General features: G+C 36.9%; 1 protein-coding gene across 2 annotated transcripts in view; it reads right to left on the reverse strand.

The window, feature by feature from the left end:
- TNFSF10 (TNF superfamily member 10) overlaps positions 1–19,560 on the reverse strand; it is a 47,841-nt gene that overhangs the window by 19,555 nt on the left and 8,726 nt on the right. Inside the window, exons 3-5 of one of the 2 annotated variants that reach the window (XM_063115260.1) lie at positions 19,053–19,095; positions 14,752–14,859; positions 5,091–5,163 (exon numbers count right to left, since the gene is read on the reverse strand). In XM_063115260.1, coding sequence (XP_062971330.1) covers positions 5,091–5,163; positions 14,752–14,859; positions 19,053–19,095 — 224 coding nt within the window. Of the gene's footprint in view, positions 1–5,090; positions 5,164–12,367; positions 13,096–14,751; positions 14,860–19,052; positions 19,096–19,560 lie in introns of those variants that run through there. The other variant, XM_063115252.1, reaches the window with a different exon arrangement.

Here is a 19,560-nt window from a genome sequence, read left to right on the forward strand (position 1 = left end):
CATGAAGTTGTATGGGTTCTTTACATCTTCTGGATGTAAGTCCAGTATCAGATAAATGATTTGCCAATATTTCTTACATTCTGTAAGTTGCTTTTTCACCTTCTTGCTACATGTCTTTTCACTTTCATGATGTCCTTTGATATACCAGTTCTTAATTTTGATGAAGTCAAATTTGTCTATTTTTCTTCTGTTGCTAATGGTTTTGGTGTCTAATCTAAAATCCATTGCCAAATACAAGGTCGTAAAGGTTTACCCCTATGTTTTCTTGTAAGGGTTTTGTAGTTTTTGCCCTTAGATTTAGGTCTATGATTCTGTAATCCATTTTGTTAATTTTTGTATACAGTGTGAAGTAAGAGCCTAACTTCAGTCTTTTGCATGTGGATATCCAGTTGTTTTAGCACCATTTATTGAAGAGACTACTCTGTCTCTCCTTGAATGGCCTTGGCACTCTTGTTGAAAATCATTTGGGAGGAGCTGAGGGCAGCCCCCTTGGCCTAGAAGCAGGCAAGACACAGAGCACGCCCAGGGTTGTAGGCAGGAGCCGAGGGAAGCAGCCCCTGCCTGGAAACAGGGGAGGAGCATGCGGAAAATGCCACTTTCACCACAGCCATGGCTGCTGCAGAAGTGGCTTGATGCCACAGCAATAACCATAGCCACCGTGCAGGCGGCTTGCCAGACACTTGACTGCAGTGACATAAGGAGAGTGATCAGCGAAGACTGGAAAAAGAAAGGAGGTCTCTCTCCTCAAAGCCTACTTCAGCGTAATACAAGAAACAACGGCTCTACCATGCCCCTGCTTTAGTTCTGATTTTAGTAAATTGTCTTCTCCCTTTTTTTCTTAGTCAGTCTAGATAAAGTTTTGCAAATTTTGTTGATTTTTTTAAAGAATCAACTTTTGGTTTTATTGATTTTCCCTATTGTTTTTTAATTCCCTATTTCATATATTTCTGTTGTAATCTTTGTTATTTCCTACTTATATTTGCTTTTGGCTTAGTTTGCTCTTCTTTCTCTATTTTCTTAAGGTAGAAGATTACATTACTGATTTGAGATTTTTCTTATTTTTAATATAGGTATTTACAAATGTAAATTTTGCTCCAAGTACTGCATGAGCTCTGCAGCCTATAAATTTCGATATGTTACACTTTGAAAAAAAAAATCAGAATATTTAACCCTAATACACAGATAATGGTTTAAACTATATAGAAACCTGAAAATTTCAGCTTTTATTAGAAGACAGGAAAGATTAAGAAATTTAACTTCTGTCATTAAATTAAAATTGTACCCGTCTTTCAAAAATCATTCAGATAGGGCCGGCCTGTGGCTCACTCGGGAGAGTGCGGTGCTGATAACACCAAGGCCAGGGGTTCGGATCCTATACAGGGATGGCCGGTTCACTCACTGGCTGAGCGTGGTGCTGACAACACCAAGCCAAGGGTTAAGATCCCCTTACCGGTCATCTTTAAAGAAAAAAAAATCATTCAGATATAAATGTGTCTAAACCAACACTGTCCAGCAGAAATATGATGCAAGCTACAAATGGAAGACATATATGTGATTTAAAATTTTCTCATCAATGCATTAAAAAAAGTTTTTAAAAAGTAAAAAAAAGAAAAAGGGAAAAAAAAAAAAAGAAAAGAAAATCAGTTGGCCGTAGATGTATGAGTTTATTTCTGGACTCTCAATTCTATTCCATTGGTCTGTCTATTTTTACTCCAGCACCACACTGTTTTTTGTTTGCTTGCTTTATTGTTTTATTGCAGTTTTGCAGTAAGTCCTGAAATCAGGAAGTGTGAGTCTTCCAGATCTGTTCTATTCTATATTGTTTTGGCTGTTTGGGGCTTCCTGCAATTTCATATAAATTTGAGCATCATCTTTTCCATTTCTGCAAAACAGGCTGTTGAAATTTCAATGGAGATGACATTGATCTATAGATCTTTGAGCAGGATTGCCACCTTCATGACAGTGAGTCTTCCAATCCATGAACAGGGGATGTCTTTCCCTTTATTTAGATCTTTAATTTGTTTATTTTCTAGTTTTCAGTATACAAGTTTTTGACCTTCTTACATAAATTTATTCTTAGGTATTTTATTCTTTTGGAAGCTATTGGAAATGAAAATATTTTCCTAATTTCTTTTTGGATTGATCATTGCTGGTGGTTTTTGTGTGATTTTCATGTGTTGGTGATCTTGTACTCTGCAATTTTGCTGAATTTGTTAATTAGCTCTAGTAGTTTTTTGGCGGATTTATTGGTATTTTCTAAATACAAATCATGTCAACTATAAATAGAGATAGTTTTACTTCTTTCTGTCTAATCTCTATGTCTTATATTTCTATTTCTTGCCTAATTGCTCTGGCTAGAGTTTCTTTCTTTCTTTTTTTTTTGAGGCATTATATTTTTATTATTTAATTCTTAGTATTTTCTGATCTAATATCATTTCTTCCTTTATAAGTTATTCACAATTGTGTTGAGTAATTTTCAAACACATTAGCTCTTTTTAGTGTTCTTTGAGTTACTGATACCTAAACTGATCTTATTGTCTGAGAGAATGTCAATAGTATGATGCCAGTGTTTAGATTTTCATTGAAATGCATTTTTCTATGTAAAACATGGTCAAACTTTATCACTTTTTCATGTGTACTTGAGAAGAATTTGTGTGATACGAATTTTGATACATAGTTTTTATGCATACATTGACTTATTTTTACTTAATACGTAAAACATTTTTACAGTCTTACTAATACTGTAAAAGTTTTGTCTGTCAATTATGGGAGGTTTTTAAGTTTCATCATGATGTGAATTTGTCAATTTCTCTATCTTTAATTTTGCTTTAAAATTTTTTTTATTTATATTTAATGCAATATTGGAAAATAACTTTTTAGTGAATGTAACTTTTATAAATATAGTTATGGTCAATATCCTTGACAGTAAAATTTACCTCAAAATATACGTTATCCATTATTCTTGCTCTGGCTAGAGTTCCAAGTGCGATGTTGAATAGCAGTGGTTACAATAAGCATCTTTGTCTTACTCCCAATTTTAGGAGGAAAGTTTTCAGTCTTTCAGCAGTGAAAAGTTAGTTTATCTCTAAATGTTGAACTGTGGGTTATTTCTAAATGTGCCTTATCATGTTGAAGAATTTCTCTTTTCTTCCAGATTTTCTGAGTATTTTTATCATGTAAGGGTGTGGGATTTGTCAAATGTTTCCTCTGCATCAACTGAGATGATCATATGGGTTTTTGCCTTTGTTCTGTTAATATGGTATATTACATTGATCAATGTTTTTATGTTGAACCATTTTTTGGATAAATCCCACTTGGTCATGGAGTTAAATACTTTTACTGTTAGATTAAATTTGTTAGTATTTTGTTGAGGATTTTCATCCATATTCTTAAAGAATTTTGGTTTCTAGTTTTTGTGTGGCATCTTTGTCTGATTTTAGTATCAGGGTAATGCTGACCTCATAGAATTGGTTAGGAAGTATTTTCCCCTCTTCTATGTTTTTGGGAAGACATTGAAAAGGATTGGTGTTCATTCTTCCCCACATGTTTGATAGAATTCACCAGCGAAGCCATCTGGTTCTGGATTTTCATTGTTGGGAAGTTTTTGATTATTAATTTAATCTCTTTACTTGATATATGTCCGTTCAGATTTCCATTTTTTCTTGAATCAGTTTTGGTAAGTTGTGTGTTTCCAAGAGTTTGTTCATTTCATCTATATTTGGGCAGCAAAAGGAAACTCCAAATCATGAGCAAAAAATGTTTAATCCAGTGAGGACAAATTACTGTTTATATCTATCTATCTACCCAAACAATACACATCTATTGCACATCTAGGAAGGAGGGAGGAAATGAGATAAGAAGGGGAGAGAGAGAAGGTTGGGGGAAGAGAGAGGGGGAGAATCGCATGCTGCTTCCATTTCAAAGCAGACCTTGGTTTCCATCCTCCAGAAAATAAAGCCTACAGCTCCATAACAAAAATGCTAACCCTTGTTTTATAGTCTGTAATAGCGCAGGTCATGATGATTTCAGAGTGATTTGAAGGATTTTCAATGGTAAATTTGAATATCACTGCCATTTGCTTACTCACTGACCTTGGAACTTAACAACCTTGTAAAAAGCAATCTGACAGTAATTCATTAATGTTTTATGAAAAATGTATATCTTTAAACATTATTATCACATTTGATTTGGTGAAATACTCAGGCTGTGAGAAGCCCCTGTTTTAGGTCAAGTCAGCCCCAGTAGGAAGTCTCAATTTGCCACCTCTGGGCTGTAACCTGTACTAGCTGAGGGCTCAAGGTTTGCCCTGTATTACAACTTCCTGAGGTCCCGCTGTTGCCCAGAGGTCACATTCCTTCCCTGGCCCAAATGTAAATTTGGGCTTCAGAACTGACCAGTGGCCTATGTCCCATAGTCAATCAATCCAGATTGAACAAGCTTGTATACTTCATTTACATGAGAAGACCTAAGTAAGAACTTGGGCAAGAAGTTAGGTGGGAGCTGTGGCCATACAAAATGACCTTTTCCCCTTGTTCGGGGAGATATTGCTTTGGGAGCTATCCTCAGTGTTCTCTTTATGTTACCAAAGGAGAGGGTCTGGAGTAGTTTGAGTCACTGACTTTTTGACCTTGTCCCTTACCAGATTCTTGATTCTGCTGTAGGAAAGAACTCAAGAGCAGAGTCAGAGTAGAAAGTGAAAAAAAAGTTTAATAGAAAGGGCAAAGAATACACGCTTCACAGGCAAAGTGTGGGCAGGCTCCAGAGTGAGCTGCTGCCTTGTTTTGCCCTGGCTTACACCTTTTATAGTTGGCTACCTAGCATTTTCATGCTATCTATGAATGTTTGACTGGGGGTGGTTCCATGTTATGTAACTCTTACATAATTCCTAGTCTGTGCACACTTGACCACTGACATTGAGTTTGCCTCCTGAGGTCTCAGTCTCCTCCTGTTGGTGCTGGAAATAAGTGCAACATGCAACAGTAACTCAGGGCCCACAAGAGGGGCCTGAGACATTGGGGAGTGATTTGAGACTCAGGGCAGTGGCCTGAGACCCAGCCTCAGGGCAAGTGAGCACCTCTTATCTCACTTACTTGCAAGTAATAAAGCCTGTTCCTCCCAACTCTGGTCTTGGTTGAGCTCTCTGAGGGAAAGACCCCAGTTGTCCTGTAAAAGAATTAACCAAAGCATCCATCAAAAGATGAAGGGATAAAGACAACGTGGTATATATACACAATAGGATACTATTCAGCCTTAAAAAGGAAGGAAATTGTCATTTGTGACAACATGAATGGAACTGGAGGACATTATCCTAAGTGAAATAAGCCAGGCAGAGAAAGATAAATATATGTTCTCAGTTGAATGTGGAATCTAAAACAATCAAACCCATAGAACAGTGAGTAGAATGGTAGTTACCAGAAGCTGGGGGCTGTGGGGAAATAGGGAGATAGTGGTCAAAGGGTGCAAAGCCTCAGTTAGACAGGGGGAATAAGTTTTCTTTTAAATCTATTGCACAGCATGGTGAATATAGTTCATAATAGTGTATTGTACATTTCAAAATGTCAAGAGAGTAATTTCAAATGTTCTCACCAAAAAAAGATAAGTATTTAAGGAGATGGATACGTTAATTAGCTTGATTTAATTAGCCCACATTGCATTCATAAATCATAACATCACTTTGTATGTACCCTATAAATATATACAACTATAATTTGTCAATTTACAATAAAAAATTTAAAAAATAAATTTAAAAAGATGTGCTCTGTGGACAGTGTTATCACCTGGGAGCTTCTTAGAAATGCAAGTTCTAAGGCCACAACTCATACCTACTAAATCAAAAACTCGGGGGTTGGGCTACTGTCCTAGCAATCTACGTTCTTATAAATTCTACAGATGATTCTGATGTTAAAGGAGAATGTCTCCACCAGGGGGCACAGTAACGGTTCCACTGGATTGGAAGATCAGACTACCACATTATCATTTTGCACTCCTCATGGTTTTGGTGAATAGGATTTTTTTTTTTTTAAGTTAAGACTTAACTTAAAACCCAGGTCACAAAACAATTAATGTAGTTGTTAACAAACAGTGACAACAGTGACTTTGAATGTAAATAACTTGCACATTTTGTACACTGGACCAAAAATTGTACTTTCAACATGGCTGAATAAGACACAAGATAAATTTTTTTTAAAAAGGTAGACAAAATATACAAGTAAAACAAGGTAGATTATATCAGATGAGATCAGGTGCATTCAGGGTGATATGGCTGTAAAAGGTAGCTTATGTTCACAAAATGAAGTGGAAACTGAAGGTAGATGAGAGCAGGGGAAAGACATGGGGAATAGGATAGAAGTTGTCATTGTTTGCCACTGGTAGTGGCCGGTGATGGCAAAGAGGAATTAGGTAGTGGGGGATCAATTTCAGGACCTGACTGGTATTCTCCATTATTTTGGTGGTATTATATCGATTCCTCTCAGGGAATGAAGTTTGATGCTTTTTTGGATTAAAAAAAAAAAAAGTTGCAAAATGAAGCTTTGCTCTTTACTGATACTACTCTTGTTTACTTTCATAAATGTCTTTGTATGATTCCAAAAGAGACATTGGGCCATTTTTAAAAGAAAGTTTTGTCATATCGCCATCATGGTCAAGGACATTATCTCTCTCTGCATCTGCATTGCCATAAATTCTTTTGTGTCAGGGGCATCTAGTGGTTTGGCTGGCTCCTCTTTTGGGTTTTTATCAAAAACCTCTTCAGATTGACATTGCTCGTCCAGCTATACAAGTTTGGTAGCTGTCATTCTTCAGCCTGAGATTTTGAAATTCTACTCTTCTCTAAAAGAAAAAGCTCCCTGTAAACTGGATAAGGACACTGAGAGGAAGAAAAATTTTAAGATAATCTCATTAATAAACATATAGGTAAAATTCCTAAGTGAAATTTAGCAAACTAACTTTATGAATGTATACAATAAATAACTTATTATGACCAATTCAAGTTTGTCCTAAGATTATAAGAATGACTCACCATTAAAAGATCTATTAATGTATTCACTCTATTAACAGGTAAATGGATAAAAATCCTGTAATTACTTCAATAGATCTAGACAAAGCATTAAATAACCTATTCATATTGAAACTCTTAGGAAACTAGAAAAAGGAAATAACTTCCTTGACTTAATAAAATCTTATCTGTCAAAAACCTGCTTGGTCCTCAAAACTGTAAAGGCCGTCAAAAACAAGAAAAATCTTAGAAAGTGTCATAGTCTAGAGGAGTCTAAGGAGAAAGAAAGACTAAGTGTAACATGGTATCCAGGATAGGATCATAGAAAAGAAAAAGGACATTAGGTAAAAACTGAGGAAATCTAGATAAAGTATGGACTATCTTTAATAACAATGTATCAGTGTTGACGTTAGTCTGACAAATGTACCATACTAGTGTAAATTATTAATGATAGGGGAAACTGGATGTGGGACATATAGGAACTCTCTGGATTATCCTCACAACTGTTCTGTAAATCTAATCTATATGTACTTTGTCTCTTGTAACAGTTTTTGACTATTTTGTCTGAGATTAGTATAACTACCCTAGTTTTTCTTCATTCCTATTTGCATGGAATGTCTTTTTCCATCCTTTCAATTTCAACTTCTGTGTGTCCCTTGATCTAACCCGAGTCTCTTGTTTCTTATATAACATGTAGTTGGATTATTTATTTATTTATTTATTTATTTTGCCTTTCTGCCAATCTATGCCTTTTGATTGGGGAGTTTAACTCATTTGTATTTAAAGTAATCACTGATAGGGAAGGATTGACTTTGCCCTTTGTTATTTGTTTTCTATGTGTCTTATAGCTTCTTTTGTCCCTCATTTCCTCCATTCCTGTCTGCCTTCATGTTTAGTTGATTTTTTATAGTGACACATTTTGACTCCCTTCTTACTTCCTTTTGTGTATTTTCTACAGATATTTTCTTTGTGGTTACCATGGAGATTACCTATAACATCCTAAAGTTATGACAGTCTATTTTGAATTGATACTATCTTAATTTAAATTGCATATAAAACTCTATTTCTTTATAGCTCTGTCCTCACCCCACTTCATGTTATAAATTTCAAAATTTACATCTTTATACACTGAGTACCTGTTAACATAGATTTATAATTATTTTATGCATTTGTATTTTTAGTACTGTAGAAAATAAAAATGGAGCTTACAACTAAATTTACAGTAATTCTGGTTTTAATATTTTACCATGTATTTTCTTTTACTGAATATCTTTGTTTCTTCATAAGGCTTTGTGTAAGAGAGTTTGGCAAGGTTTCTGGGTGTAAATCAATATAATAATAATAACTAACAAGTTTTTTTCACTTATTACCACCAGGGACTGTGCTAAGAACCTTAAATGTAAACTCTATTAATATTCACATCAATCCTATGACAGAACTACTGTTACTACTCCATTTTACAGAGTTGGAAAGTAAGGCATAGAGAGTTTACTAATCTGTCCAAGTAAGTGGTGGAACTAGGATTTGAACTCCATCAATTCAGATCCAGAGACAATGCTCTTAATCACTATGTTGCACTACCTTTCAAAGTTAATACCTAATTCCTGCACCAACTACTTGAAAATGGAATTGAGACAAATCTCATTCAAAAATAACTAAATAAATAAAACCTTATCAGAGCCATTTTAGAGGCTCTAAATAAATGTAGAGATACAGTTGGCCATGCTTGGGAAGTATCAGTATCTAAAATATGGAAACTATATCCAAATTAATTCATCAATTCAGTACAGTTCTATCAAAATCTCTAAAAGATTGTGTTTGTGTATGTCTGTGTGTGCATGGACTCAGATTATTTTGAAACACAGGACTAAAGAAGGGAACATACATTCCTGATATCAAGATTTGTAGTAAAGCAATAGTAATTAAAATCTGATGGTATGATTGGTGAATAAATGGATAAACAAAATGAGGTATATACATAAAATGGAACGTTATTCAGCCTTAAAAAGGAAGGAACTTCTGACACATGCTACAACAGGGATGAAACTTGAAGACATTGTGCTAAGTGAAATAAGCCAAACACAAAAGGACAAATATCATGTAATTCTACTTATATGAAGTAATTAAGATAGTTAAATTCATAGAGAAATTAGGTAGAATGGGGGTTATCAGGGGCTGAGCAAAGGGGGTGATGAGGTGTCATTGTTTAATGTGTATCACATTTAAGTCTGGAATGATGAAATCATTCTGGAGATACATAGTGGTGATGGTTGCACAACAATGCCAATGTACTTAATGCTACTGAATTGTATATTCAAAAAAAGATTAAAATTGTAAATTTTATGTTATGTATATTTTACCACAGTAAAAAAAAAAAAAAAGAACGGTATGGGTGCCAGGATAACAACTAGACCAAGAAGGAAAAAAATGAGCATAGGAACAGACCCATGGGAACTTGGTGTATAATAAAAAAGTTATTAAAATCAGTGGGGGAAAGGGTGGACTATCCAAAAAACAGTGCTGGACAACTGGCTATTTATATGGTAAAAGATAAAATTAGATCCCTATCTCACAGCACACAAATTGAATTACAGTTGAATGACACTGCCAAACTATGAAGACCAAACTTTAAAGCTTTTAGAAAGAATATATGGTAATATCTATATGATTTGTCTATGGAAAAGACTTCTTGAGAAAGGGATGGACAGTTATAGTAGATTCCTAGGGCTACTGGAAGAAAGTGTCACAAACTGAGTGGCTTTCAACAACAGAAATTTGTTCTGCTACAATTCTGGAGGCTAGAAGTCTGAAATCAATGTGTACAGCAGGGCCATGGTTCCTTGGAGACTCTGAATAGAATCCTTCCTCGTCTCTTCCCAGCTTCTGATGATGGCTCTCATTGCTTGGTGCTCCTTGGCCTGCAGCTGTATCACTCCAATCTCTGTGTCTGTTGTCATCAGGGTTTTCCCTTCTTGTCTCTGTCTCTGTATCCAAATTTTCCTCTTCTAATAAAGACACCAGTCATGTTGCATCAAGGGCCACCCTGTTCCAGTATGGCCCCATCTTAGCTAATTATATCTGCAACAATCCTATTTCCAAATAAAATCACATTCTGAGGTACTGGAAAGTAGAACTTCAACATATCTTTCCTGGGAACACTATTCAACCCATAACAAAAGCACTAACCATAAAAGAAAGGATTGATACCTGTGATCATATTAAATAAAAAGAGAGCAATTTATTTCTTCCTTCTGTGAGATGTGTCAGGTAAAAATCACCGTAAAAAAGAGATTAGAAGTCTTTTCCCTCATTTTTAGTAATCTTGGTACTATAAAACAAATGTGAGCATTAAAAAAAAAACTGCATACTTCAACATTATACCATTTTATTGAAAAAGTTAACACATATTTTACATTTTTAGTATAAAAATATATAGTAAAAATTAATTCTTTTCCATCTGCAAGTTATATGCTATCAAAAATATCAGTCTTATTCTTTGAGTTTTAAATCTTGGTTATAAAGTTCTTCTCCACTTGGAACTTTTAAAATTCCCCGATGTTATTTTAGTGTAAGGGGTAAAATAGGGAAATACTTCTCCATTTTTCCACATGGTTTGGTATTCATTCAGTCATTCATTTATTCACAAATATATTTTGTGTGGGTCCTATGTTCTAAGTACTGAATACAGTTGTAAACAAGATTAAATGTTCTCTGATACCACAACATTTACATTCTAGTGAGAGGAGAGAGGCTTTTAAAAATAGGCTAACAAATAAGTCAATTGGTTATATTTAAGAATTTTTTTTTAAGGGTACTATTTATTTATTTGAGAAATAAGTTTTGAGCTTGATTTCAATCTCCCATAACAAAGTCTGTCAACGAAAATGAATGATAGGTACATATTTAACAAATTACACAGTATATATAAAGATCATTATACCCTGAAAAAATTAGGTAAAGTTAATGTTTGATTAAAATATTTACATCAATGGTGATTTGTAGACTGCTTAATAGTCTTTTTTTTTTTTGATATTCTTTAAAAAGATCACCGAAATGTGCAAACCTTTATCTAGACTGACCAAGAAAAAAAAAGAGAAGACACAATGTACTAAAATCAGAAATAAAGCAGGGGCCTGGTAGAGCAATTGCTTCTTCTATTATACTGGAGTGGGCTTTGAGGAGAGAGATGTCCACTTCTCTTTCCAGTCTCCTCTGGTGACACTCCTTGTGTCACTGCAGTCAAATATCTGGCAAGCCACCTGCATAATAGCTGTGGTGTTGAGCTGCTTGTGCAGCAGCCTTGACTGTGGTGGTGGCTGTGTTGGGCCACCTGCGAAGAAGTGGTGTTTTTGGCGTGCTCCTTGCCTGTTTCCAGCAGGGGATGCTGCCCTTGACTCCTGCCTAGGACCCTGGGGGTGCTCTGTTTCCAGTATTTAAGAAATGTATTGATATTACAGAAAAAATAAAGTAAGGGGGTGTCATAAGTGCTGAGTGTCTATGGTACATTGTAAATTTAAATTTGAATGAGCCTTTTTGAAAAAGACCTATTTCATCGGAACACATTTAAATGAACATTTGAGCATACAGCCACAGAGTTTAATTATTCTGTGTTTAGGAATAGCAATCAGAGGCTGTTAGACAAATATTCCAACTAATTTTTTCCCCTATTAATTAGATTAAATGATGAAATTAAATGTTTTGTGTCATGATTTTAGAAGATAGAAGTAATTGATGTTCTCTGGGCAGGGTCAAAATAAATGATGCAACCTTAAGCAGATATATATCAGATATTGACATTTGGTGGCAGAGCAAGGAAAAGGGAAGTTTTATTTGGCTCTTTTCTGCTATTTGCCGGTGTTTGTCATTTCTACTTTTCTATTTCTTCACCTGCTCACGTGAGACCAAACTCCCTGATTTCTGGTCAGCTGACCACTTATGATAGTGTCCTTTATCAAAAATATCTTTAGTGCTTTTGTTCAGACTGACTTTTGGTAGTGAAAATCACAAGCCATTCAGAACTAGTTTTTGTTAGTTCCCTATTCATCGGACATAATTTTTTTTTTCTTACAAAATGATAGTACTTTGAGTGGAATTTTCCATTTTCATCAAAGCCAGGTGTATGAGATAATCCTGTAAGGTCTTGGGCAATCCAGACTCCCTTTGCATGTTGCATATCTTGACGGAGGATTGCCTCCAGAGCAAGATTATGATCCTTCAGCGGTGCTTCTTTCTTCTTTCTCTTTCAACTTTAGGAATGTTTTTCCTTAAGGCAACCTGGAAGCTATCACTGTGATATGCTACTTAAGAGGCGGATTGTTGCTCTTTCTTCTGAAATCTTTGCGAGGAATAGATGATAAAAACAGAAGATGTTAATTGTATAAATGTTTGGAAGCTGAGAATCTTCTAGATTTCTGCTGGCAAACTGATATCATCAGCTAGATCCGTGGAAGTTCTTTTAGCAACGTCATTTTCTTGGTATAAGTGGGTCACCTTCAAAGATATTAAAAAATGTGCATTGCAGAGTTTTTCGGTTGAGGCTGCTCTACTCAGATTGCCCTTCTTTGTCATATTTCTTGGAATTTTTCATACTGTATCATCATGAAGAATGAATGGTCACATTGAAGGTATTATTCTTTCTTTGCAGATCATTTAGCCAACTAAAAAGGCCCCGAAAAAACTGGCTTCTTGGTTCATGTCTACCAAATGCTCATTAGTTACAGAGACAAAAATTCTGTCATTTTCCTTAAGCTCAAATACTCCACCTTGGTAGATAGAATAGAGTCCATATTCTGAATCTTTAGACCAACAACTATTTCTAGCACTTTTCATCAGCAGTATAGGATCAGGATAGTTTGTGGATTTGTAAATATACTGTACCATTTGCTTGTTTTTCTTTTTGTTCTCTTCTTCTGAAACTGTTCCCCAAATTTCCTCAGGTTCCAGAAAACGAAAGTATATTTGAGAATAGACGTAATAAAACCCCGTTTGATGGATAACCAGTTCTCCATTTCTCAAGTGGAAGTGGTTCAGGAATGAATGTCCTTTTCTTGATGACTCCCAGGAGTTTATTTTCTGGCCCAAAGCCTTTTCATTCTTGGAGGCTGGATGAAGATTAGAGAGAGAGTTAACAGAAGCAAAACAAGGAGTTTCTTCCTAGCAGCTGTGGTCAGCCTATATTTTTGGTGGGTCTGCAAAGTATTTCAATCTGACATCAAACTTCTTGTTCCTGTACTTTCACATGGATTATAAATTCTAGTCATAAAGAAATCAGGAGATTCCTGTATCATTGCAACATGCTGGGAGTCTCTTGCCTTTCTATACCTCATCTGCCATTTGTGCCGCATCTGCCACACTCAGCTCTGAATGGTGGCACAGGGGATGTTTCACTCAGATAGCAATCTTTGCTTCTGGGCAGATCTTCTGTCCTGAACCCCTTCTTCCCTTCCTGTGCTGGTGAGCTCAAATAAATAATCTAGAAGGAAACCAAAAGAAACACATATATATTTCTTTAGGCCTAGAGCTCAGGACTTCCTGCTAATTCTTTGGGACTCTTTGGGTCCTTCTTTGGTCTTTCTCAGCTGTCCAGGGTCACAGGCATCACCAAAAGAGAAGGCATCTTTGCTCCAAAATAAGAGAAGCACAGGTTTGACAAAGATACCCGGAGATAAAGATCCATATGTTCTTGAATCTTTAACTCCTGAAGATTTTGTATAAAAAATGGCCCTATTGAAATATGATATTCCTTAAAAGTTTGGGTCCATCTCGATGACTGGTGCAAAATTTAGCTTTGGAAGATCTTAAAACACCTATCATCTTTGTTGATGAATAACAAACAGTAGCATCATGATAATTATCTCACTTGTAGGCAGAACATGTCAATCATTTATAAAACATGAGTTCAGGAGTATGAGGAAGGCAACTGCCCAGAAAAGAACAAAACAAAACCCAATATGACTTTTTTCTATCTATTAACTGATGTCTGAAATCTCTTTAACTTGGGACAAAACCTCTACTGGGCACTGATGATAGACCAGACATTTCATTTGTATTACTGTTACTGTTCACCATTTTATGAGTTAAGGATTCTCACTACTTTGCATATGAAGAAAACGCAGCTTGATCTGGTTAATAATTTGCTCAAAATATATCTAAGTGAGGGGGAGCTGGGATTCCAACTTGGGTTTTTGTACTGTAGGACCCACACACAGTATGAGCATTACAGCACTATATTAACCTGTTCTACAGACCAAAAATTAGGTTTAACATCTTTGGTTACACTATATGAAACTGACATTGCTGTAAGTGAAAAATAGTCAAATATTGGAAATTTCCTATGGTTCAACTTAATATAAATGCCACTAGGAGCACCTAGTGATTCATAGTGAAAGTAAATGATTTAGAACCTTTGAAGAGAAGGAAGATTTGATGGAAGTGCAAAGTGGTTGAAGAAGTAATCATAAAAGAGAGAGAGAGAGAAAGAAATTAAATCAGAAGAAAAAAGCAAAAACAGGAGACTGGGAACCTCAAAGACAAAATTCTCTAGCTTCGTAATTTTTGTGAGGCTGGTTATGCCCTGGCAGTGGTTGAGCTGTTCGTCTTAATCTTGCTTCTGCAAATAGTTGATCTGAGAACTGACTGTTACCGAGCATTTTGTAGATAGCCATATAAACAATTCATGTAAGAGTTTTAAAAAATAAATTATTTAGAACAATTCTTCCATTGCCTTCTGTAAGTCACATATTTGCTGTTTCTCTTACTTGGAGCTGGGAATGTGTTGCTACTTCTTTGGTTGGTCCCAGTTATGTGAGCTGCTACTCTCTGAGGTCCTCTTTCTCTTATTGTGGGAGGAATAGCTTGTTGCTTTTCTAAAAGAGAAATGACAAAGAATCATCAGCACTTGTCAAACTAGTTTTCAAATACACTTTTGTCTGCAGTTGTCAGGCATTATAAGCATACTGGGCTTGCAAAGTTGACCCTAGAGGTTTTCATAAAAAGCCTACATTTTAGTATGATGATCAATTTACTTCAGGTTCTGTTTAATTTGAAAAGTATTTTAGATGGGAAGAGTAAGCAGTGATATGGGTTATAATTTATTAGCATTTCAGAAGCAAGGTCCAAATAGAATATAAGAAAGTGAAGATTCTGGCTACTTTCCAAAAGAAAAAATAAGTAAATAATGGTAGGCCTATAAGAATCCTGCTGAGTGATTTAAAGTGTGCAATAACCAGGAATGGGCAAATTTCCACTTTGAGTGCTATGTAGAAACTATTGGAGTGGGACCAAATCTTCTTAATTATCTCTTCCTTTCTGCCAGCTACTTCTGATTCTAAAGAAGTAGCAATGGTATCAATTGCCCGTAGATGCTACAAACTGGCATTCAACAGTCATTCCACAACCCCACTTCCACCCCCCCCCAAAAGGAATAGTAACTGACGTGTTGGTCAAGATATTCAGTATGCTAGCGTATAAATTGCTTATTCACTTGATCATAATAAACACATAATATTCATTGACCATCATCCAAAATACTTTAGAGCAGCCTAAAAAAATACAAATTCAACAAACTTCTCTCTAAAAAATCAGCTGAAGCTTCCCAAGTGTGACTACACCGGTTGAGATAAATTATATTCTTTCGTCAAATAAATATTGCCAGGCACAAGGCACGACACTATGCCCTACAGGGCAACAAACATTAATCACTAATTCTACTGATTGAGCCCTTAAAGGGACTTTTATCTTATATGAATTAGAAACTGAAAATTTACTGCTGAGAAATAGAAATAAAGGGTGGCAGGTATTCAGAGGAGGAAAAGATTTCTATTTATTGGAGAACTGAAGTCAGGGGAGGGTTCGTGGAGGAAATGGTGCTAAGGCCCTTTCGTTCATTTACTCCAACCAACCAAAGTGCCCAACACATCCGTGCCAGGCACTCTTCTAGGGATAAAGAGCAAATGCGAGAAACTGATTGAGGTGCAGGGATAAATGTCTGAACAGGGTGAGGATGGGCTTGGGACCTGTGGGATGGGAGAAAGGCATTGCCAGAGGGCAAGAACAGAGGCCTGAGGCAGGATGCGCAAAGCATTTCTGGGATATGGGCCAGGGAGAGGTTTAATGAAGAGCCAAGTTATAGAAGATTTAAATGTTAGGCTAAGAGATTTGGACTTTATAAGACATGGAGAGACTCTCAAAGGTTTTGTTCAGGTAAGCAAAGAGATATATGTTGTACTTTAGGCCAACCTATGTCATAGTAAGGTTTGATGGGAAGAAGGTGAGAGGGCTGGAGACCGGCAGGCAAGTTACCAGACCTTTTTTTTTTAACTTTAAGAAAAATATTTTTTTTTTTGGCAGCTGGCTGGTACAGGGATCCAGCAAGTTACCAGACTATTATAATTGGTCAGAATTGAAAACAGGAGGCCTTAATCTAGGCTAGTAGGAGAGAGAGGGATCTGGAAGGAGGTGATAAGATTCCATAGGGGAGGAATGAATGGGAAATGGGAATCTCTTCCATGGATCTGGTATTAGTTGTTACTTATTCAGGGTGGGTGGGCATTTACACAATACCGAAAACCAGACCTGGAGACTCATAGTCAATTACATATTAGTCACAGAATGCTCAGCCTTCAAGGTTGATGTGTCCATTGACCTTTAACCTCCATTGTTAAATAATTTACAATGCCTTGCCTGCCCCTAATCCTTAACACTTTGTTTTAAAATATTCAATAACTGAATCCAATTATATTTTGCATTTGATGTCACTGCAAGGATATGGAAAAATCTAGATTTGAAAGCAAATTTTGAAGAGAGGAAATTTCCTACTGGATATAGCAAACACCTCCCAAAAAAGAAAGTTGTAAATATATATACAGTATTTGGGTGTCACAGATACATCTTGGTGTGCAGAGTAGTACATGATTTCTATACCTTATTAGGATGAATAAAGAAGAATATTATTATTCTGTATTAGTCCATTTCTGTTGCTTATAACAGAATACCTAAGACTGGGTAATTTGTGAATAAACACAATTTATTTCTTATAGTTCAGAGGCTGGGAAGTCCATGGTCCAGGGAGCACATCTAGTGAGGACCTTGTTTTGGGTGGTGACTCTCTACAGCAATGCAGGGTGTCACATGGGGAGAATGGGCTGAGCAAGAGAGAGCTAACTTCCTCAGCTGCCCTCCTTATAAAGCCATCATAACCATGCCCATTACTCCATGAATGGATCAATCCATTCACAAGGGCACAGTCCCCACAGTCTAGTCACCTTTTAAAGGCACCACATTTCAAATACTATAGTTGGATTTCCCACCCTCTTAACACTCTTACAGTGGTGGTCAAGTTTCTAATACATGAACTTTTGGGGGACACATTTAACCCATAGCATCTTACAACACTGAAAACAGTACATGCTTCTACTATAGACCATGGATCTGGTGTGTGTCATCAGAACAGGTGGAATATTCAACATTCTGACTACTGCTTTCACCTTCAGGCAAATGATCAGAAAAAACAGATCACAGGATCAGGCCTTGTCCTTCATATTTAATAAAGAAAAATGAGTTTACCAAGTAATGAGGAAGTTTATTGTATTGGAACAGGATAGCTGAAAAGTAGGAAGACATCATATATTAAAAATGGTTTCTTTTCTGCCAGTCTGGTGTGCTCTGGGACTATAAGTCTCTGGCACATGTGCTCAGGCCTGTATGGCCATTAGTATGAGAAAATGTGGTTATGATGAGCCAAATGAAAAGAAGTAGCTAATTTAATTCAGTAAAGTTATTTACTTATCCCTGTTTTTCATTCCAAAAATATGTATTAAAACCCTTCTGGGTAGAGTGAGGTGGTGACAGCACAACATTGTGAATACACTAAGTGCACTGAATTGAGCACTTTAAAATGGTTAATTGTATGTTATGGGAATTTCACCTCAACAACACAATACAGATACAGACACACGTGCACATACACACACACACACACACACACACACACACACACAGACTGAAGGTGATGTGGGAAAGGGCCTGGGGGGAAAAATCCGGAATCTACTAGGCTTGAGGCATAGAGTTAGGTGCTGGGTATACAGAGCTGAGAGACACAGACATGTTTTCTGTCTTTGTGGATCTTTAATCTAGTAGGGAAGCAGACAGCACATAGAGAAAAAATACATGAAAATAAAAGGAAATGAAGGAGCTGGCCTGTGACTCACTTGGGAGAGTGTGGTGCTGATAACACCAAGGCCACGGGCTCGAGTCCCTTTATAGGAATGGCCGGTTAGCTCACTTGGGAGAGCATGGTGCTGACAACACCAAGTCAAGGGTTAAGATCCCCTTACCAGTCATCTTTAAAAAAAAGAAAAAAGGAAACAAACAAGGCACATGTGATAGAAATTATAGGGCGCAGGGGAACTTACTTAGAAAGGTGGCCAGGGAATGCCTCTAGGAAGAGGGGACAGTTAGGTGAGCCATGAAGGATAAGGAGGAGCCAGGTGGAGGGCTAATGAAGCCAGCCTGGGCAACAGTAGTGAAGGGGGATGTGGGCCAAGGGGAGGCTGCTGACCATGAACTAGAAGGTGTGGAGACCACAGGATGAGGATCACAGGTGGGCAGAAAGATCACTGGGAAAAGGATGATGGAGCAAGGGAGCTTCTGTGTAAAGAAAAGCCTAGAGCCTGGTGGTGGTCAGAAGAAAAGAAGATGGGTAACTCTGGGGGACCTTGTTTCTTTTATTTCCTGCCATGTTCTAGAAAGGATTTAAGAAGGCTTATTTTTAGCACATCAGAAGATAAAAAATCAATAAGTGAAGAGATTGAGATGAAAGGAAAATTCATGTGGGAGAAATAAGATTAAGCTGAAATAAAGTTCTGACCACAGGTGGGCCACAGATTTGGTTCTGAGCGTTCTAGCTGCCACTGCAAAGAGGGAAATAGAATTAAGAAGAGGCTGGAGGCACCGAGCAGCAGTGGAATGCATGGATGGGAGCAGAGGGAAGGAAAATGGAGAGCTGTTCACCCTGCCGTGACGGTGACAGTAGAAAAGCAAAATAATGAAAAAATACTACCTTGAACTGTAGGAATGGTTTCCTCATAGGTTTTCACAATCATCTGCAAATAGTATTGAATAAAGCTTGTTAATTTTTCTAAAAGTGTGAACCAACTATAGAATGCCTATGGCCTTTCTTCTTCTTGAGATCTAACAGGAAATTTCTACATAATATATCAATCTAGGGAGCTTTAACTTGTTCAAGCATTTGGGGTGGGGTGGGGTCGGGTGGGAGCTGGGGTGAATATTGAGATAGCTGTCCCTACACAGTGTCAAGAGGTGGTCTTCTGCCTGGGAAAGTTCTGTTTCTGCATGAAGTCTTTGAAGGCCATACCTGGAGCAGAGCCATGTGCAAGGAGCCATCTGCTGTTAGGTCAACCTACTGTTCCCCGGGCCTGGTGTGGCTGATGGAGGTGGCAGCCATGTCACACCACCTTCTGTGTGTGGGATGTGAGTGTGCACGCACACATGCGTGCAGATGCACTGTGTAACAGAGCCCAGGGGCTTTAAACCACTGGACAGACCCA

This window comes from Cynocephalus volans, chromosome 1 (genome assembly GCF_027409185.1).
Source record: "Cynocephalus volans isolate mCynVol1 chromosome 1, mCynVol1.pri, whole genome shotgun sequence".
Lineage (NCBI taxonomy): Eukaryota > Metazoa > Chordata > Mammalia > Dermoptera > Cynocephalidae > Cynocephalus > Cynocephalus volans.